The sequence below is a fragment of the Anopheles darlingi genome, chromosome 2, assembly GCF_943734745.1.
Source record: "Anopheles darlingi chromosome 2, idAnoDarlMG_H_01, whole genome shotgun sequence".
NCBI classification, from domain to species: Eukaryota; Metazoa; Arthropoda; class Insecta; order Diptera; family Culicidae; genus Anopheles; species Anopheles darlingi.
Genome location: NC_064874.1, coordinates 5,115,001 through 5,120,000, shown reverse-complemented (window position 1 = coordinate 5,120,000; position 5,000 = coordinate 5,115,001). Strand labels below are relative to the sequence as shown.

The window sequence follows — 5,000 nt, the reverse complement described above, 5'->3', positions numbered from 1 at the left end:
GGTGAATCAAGCAGGAAATTGGTTGGCTCCGTGGGGGACAGCTTGCAGTAGCCGGGTGGAAGTAGCACCCCAGAGTCTTGCTTCGTGAAGCTGTCCAATGCTGGTGATGAGGAGGAAGCCGCCGCCGTAGTACCGGACACCGATTTTAAACACTCAGAGTACTTGATCTCTCCTTCGCCCTGTCCTTGATCGACGTAATTCAGATCGCTCAGATACTTAGTGTTTGATGAGCCAGTATTGCTGCTGCTGCTGCTACCACCGTTGGTCGTGCCATTGAGTTCGGGTAGGTTAGCCAGCAGTGGAAGTGGTTGGTAACCCTTCTGGTGCACACACTTGGGACCATGGGCCTGCAGCACTTCCAGCAACTTCCGACGTTCCGATTCCAGCTTGCTAACTTGCGATTTCAGGTCCTTGTTCTGGGCATCGAGCGTTTCCGATTCATTGATGAGATTGACCGTCCGCTCGCGCTTCTTCATGCGGCACTTGGTGGCGGCGATTTTGTTCCTTTCCCGACGTCGCCGGCGTCGATCTTCGTCCTCGGGTGTAAGCTGTGGAAAGAGGAAGAAGCAACGCAATATGGGAATTTCAGTCAATACAGTGATAACAGCACTATTGACCATGGCCATGAAGGGGTGAAGAAAACGAGAGTGGAGGGCGCGGAATACTTACTGCAGCGGTCGAGCGAGGGCTCGATTTGGAGTCCATATCGTCATCACTGGATTCCCGTTGGTCCGTTCCGGATGGTTCACGTCGCCGGCACACCTTGGTTAGCGGTGTGCTGGATTCATTGCCGTCGCTCGAATCTCCACCACTGAACTTCCGTTTGTTCTGGATCAGCAACTTTACGCCTTCCTTTATTAATTGCGAGCGGGTCTGGAATAGATAAGAGCACGAGAAAACCATTGACGCTCGGTGTCGAGTATGACAATCCCAGTAGGCTGTGGAGTGCGAAAGTGCACGTTTCAAACTGAAACACGGTCCTTCATTTTCACTTCTCCAAAACACCTTAAAACATGGCTTTTTAACATTCCAAACGGTTTCATTTTTCATTCATTTAATTAAAAAATTCCATAAACAACCTAACCCTAACCCTAAATGACGGCAAAAACGCAGTGGCCTCTGGCCACTCAACAATGTCCCTCTGTCACGCAGCCGATCGGCCGAGCTTCTTCAGTAAAATTTAATTTGCTAAGTGACACCGACCCGGCCACATGGTGCGAACGGCGAGAGGCCATTACGCGGTCGGCACGATATCGTGCAAATCGTTTTCGTTTAACCGCTCCACATTCTTTCGTATGATTTCGTCGTGCTGCGTCGTACCGTGTGTTAGCGGGGAAGGTTTGAATGGCGGGGTATGATTGAGAAAGAGACAAATGAAACGGAATACTAACGAAAAATGTGAGGAATTTCGAGTTTACTTGGTGGAAAAAGGAAGAACCCGCGGTGGGGGGGGGGGGGGGACGTAATGGCGGGTATAGTTTCTTCGCTTCTTCGCTACTGCTCCGGGGGAGGGGTGGAAGGGGTTAATAAAATCGCGCGCTCGTGAGTGTAATGGTAGGATGCTCGCGAGGTGTCACTTACGGCCGTTCTTAATAAGCAATTGAGGCATTGCGGGACCGAAGACGACGGAGAATCGTTTGCAAAGTAGAGTTTATCGGCATTGGTTTTCGTATTTTTAGTCCGCACGCCATCAATACGCCTGAGTCACGCCAAGGACGAATTAGGGCTGAAGCTGGTGCCGATAAGGATTTCAAAAAATACAGAAACTCGAGTATTGCTAACGAAAGGTTCTCAGAACGGGGATTTATGGCGATGGAATTAATTTCTTGTTTTCTCTAATTGCTCCAACACTCAACAAATTCGTTGTTGGCCGCATGATTGGGCACCCGTCGACGATGATTAGTCGTCCCCGGTGAGCACTACGGCACGTTCCGTTGCACACATAAAAATGTGCCAAAACAGAGTCCAGAGTCAACATAATTGAGCGTCAGGCTCAGCTGCCGCAGTAGCCACCGAGGCCCAGGTCATGAATTTCAATTTTTCACCATTCACTGCAGCTTGTGGGCTTTCGCTTGGATCTGTTGCTTGGATCTGATCAAGCGAAGATCATGTCCGGAGGTGTCCGCGGGCGTACAATGGAGCTCATAATGTTTTTGCGCGAAGCAGGGGGGTTCACCCGCACCCGTACCCGCACTGTCCACCATCATTTGCTGTCTCTTGTCATTATCTTGCCTGTTTCGGTGCCATCTCAGGGTGTCGTGCGGCATACGCTGCACGAGGGGTTAAAATGTTCAAATTTCTCCAACGCCAATTTCGGTTTCCATTTCTCGACAACCTCTGGAAGGGGGGAAGGGGTGAGGTGTAAAGGAGTTGAATGGAATGGGATGGAAAAATGGATTCAAATATATCACTGTGCGCTCCGGGGACAATCAAGATCGGATCGGGAGTTTTCTCTCTCTCTCTCTTTCTCCGGGGGAATCGAGCCTCCCCTGAGAGGATGCTGGTCTCGTGTGTGAGAGATGATGGATCCGGACGTATGTTTGGTCTTCAGCACCCCAACACCAGAAACTACAAACCCAGCACAGCACAGCATTACTTTCGAAATTGCTTCTTCATTTCATGCCGTTTTCTGGTGCCCTCTTCGGCTCTCGCTTTTTTGATATTTTGTATGCAAATGCGCCGTTTGCTGCGGCAAAAGGGGCGCGCAAGTGAGCAGCGGAACGTGACTTGGGGCCACAAATGCGAGTGGGGCTGGGGGGTCCTCTTGGTGATTGTCCTCCACGCACGCATGGTTCGCGGATGGTCCGCGGTGGGATGTCAAGTACGACGAGAGGCGAGAGCTTCTTCTACCATCTCTTCTCTACCGCGAAGTGATTCGGTGCTGTGGCCAGCTCCAACGCACCAGTGTATAATGCCGCATTGTGGGCGTCGTATTTGGTGCGCCCCGAAGTCCCGGTCTTCGGTGGCGACCGTCGTCGTCGTCGTCGTCGTTGTGGTCGTCTCAGTCGGTCGTGTCAATCAGTGTTTCCCCGGTTGAGGAAGAAAAGGGGGGGAGAGCAAAGAAGTCGGGTCCAAGATGAAAAGTAAATACGATCGCGGATGAATGACCTCCGGGAAGCGAGTGGAACCGGGAGCGCAGCGGAACAGGAAGTGGTGCCAAAAGGAACCAAATCCGAAACCGAAATCGGCGATCGTATGGCATCCAAGTGTGTGTGTGCGTATGTACGGCTCACACTGAGACCCCAAACACCACCAGAAGGTGCGATCTGGATGAGCCACACGACGAACGCCAACTTCGGTCAGCTCAAGATCATAAATTGCGTATGAAGCCACGCTCTATGTTCGCTTCTGGGTGAAGTGCAATCAAAGGATCTTGCATTTTTTTTGGGGCGCTGGAGGCACCCTGGTGTGTAACGAATTGGTTCCTGCAGTTACCTTATCGCAACCGTAACGCATTCAACCATCTGGTGGGGACCGGAGTCACGATTGTGCTTACAATACAACCGTCAGAAAGCATCTTCATTAAGATGGCCGTCGGTTCTTGGACAGTGAGTGTGCACATGCTACTACTCTTGACACAAAAGAGGAGAGAAAAGATCGAATCGAAACCAACCGTCGACCTTCTGCTAGTCGCAGCAAGAGGCCGGGGCATGCTTGAGCGCGAATATTTGAATAATAAATTATGCTAAAATGCTTAACTCGCGGCTGATTAATCGGCGTCCCATTGGGTATGATTTGCTGTCCATAATGATCATTATTAGTGGCCGAATGTGAAACAAATTGATCATAGCGCCTCTTCATAGCCTACTGCGGTTGATTGGGGGCTATTGAAAGGATCTCGTCGGTTCGGACGAACAACGCAGCCGAGAGAGGATGTTTCGTGGTTTTTCTAGCTCAAAGCAAGCCAGGCTGATTTGTCTGACAAATGGCGAAGCTCTGTGCGTGCGTGCGTGCGTGCGTGCGTGTGTGCTCGCGTGCGTGTTTGAGCTGAGAAACCCACATAACCAACACTGAACAGAGGAGTCCATTTCGGTAAAAGCAAATAAAATGGATGATTATTCAGATGAAATGCAAATATTTTTTTTCCAAAGAATTGAGAAGCAATCATCCTGCTGTAGATCATTCATATGCGTAGGCCACGGTAGAGGTCAAAGTCGATTGGGGCTTACGATTTGTTTCGATATTAAGCAGCACTGTAAACTGTACTTCTACAGCTTTGAGTAACTTTTGCAATTCTTCTCAATATTTGTACATTCTTCCTTCACGTCAGTGCGAGTAGTACGTCGGGCACTTTCTCAAATGACATGAGTGGGCGCCAGTGTGCGTTCCAGGCACCAGAATTGAGCTGATCTGTGCCAATTTCCAGCTTGTGTGCTACTTAAAGCAACAATTCCGTCTTAAACTTCGCCTCCCTTCCCGCGGCGCATTCCTCTGGCGGATCTCGACGCTCTGCGATAACTGTTTTCTGTTTTATTGAGAGCCAGCGGTATACAGACGGAACCGACGTTCTGGCGAGGACATGCAAATTACGATGCGATTTTTGGAAACTTTTAGACGACCCAAGAATGTCAGTGAAACTGTGGAGCCAGTGTTCATTTACCTGCTGTACGCTCGGCGTCTTGCGAGTTTGGTGGAAGTGCTGCGAATGCTGCTGGTGCTGATGGTGCTGACTAGCCGGTGAGTCCAGCGGAGAGTCCGAGCTGTTGGAATGCGTGTCGTTCAGTGATGTCTGCCAAGTGAGGCCAAGAGAAAGAAATGCAAAGAATTAGTTGCTAGTCGCTAATTTATGAAGAGAAATCAAATACTTCTTCGCTGATCTACAAAATGGTCCCGCGACTTCACCTTCACCCGTGGAATGTCAACGCTAACGAGCCGAATCTGTCACTGGGCGACGTAGCTCACGGACCAAGAACACCTCCCAACTTCCAATAAACGGTCCGACCACATTTTATGGAAATGATCTCGAGTGGTGACGAGAGGTTCGTGCGAGAAATTATTAA

General features: G+C 50.1%; 1 protein-coding gene across 6 annotated transcripts in view; it reads right to left on the bottom strand.

Annotated features, from left to right (window-relative positions):
* Positions 1–5,000, bottom strand: part of LOC125952137 (activating transcription factor 3-like) — a 57,683-nt gene that overhangs the window by 6,493 nt on the left and 46,190 nt on the right. For all 6 annotated transcript variants that reach the window (XM_049681435.1, XM_049681431.1, XM_049681437.1 and 3 more), the window contains 3 exons: positions 4,601–4,729; positions 670–873; positions 1–548 (listed from right to left, as the gene is read on the bottom strand). The exon at positions 1–548 is cut by the window's left edge and continues 6,493 nt beyond it. In XM_049681435.1, coding sequence (XP_049537392.1) covers positions 1–548; positions 670–873; positions 4,601–4,729 — 881 coding nt within the window. The remainder of the gene's footprint in view (positions 549–669; positions 874–4,600; positions 4,730–5,000) is intronic.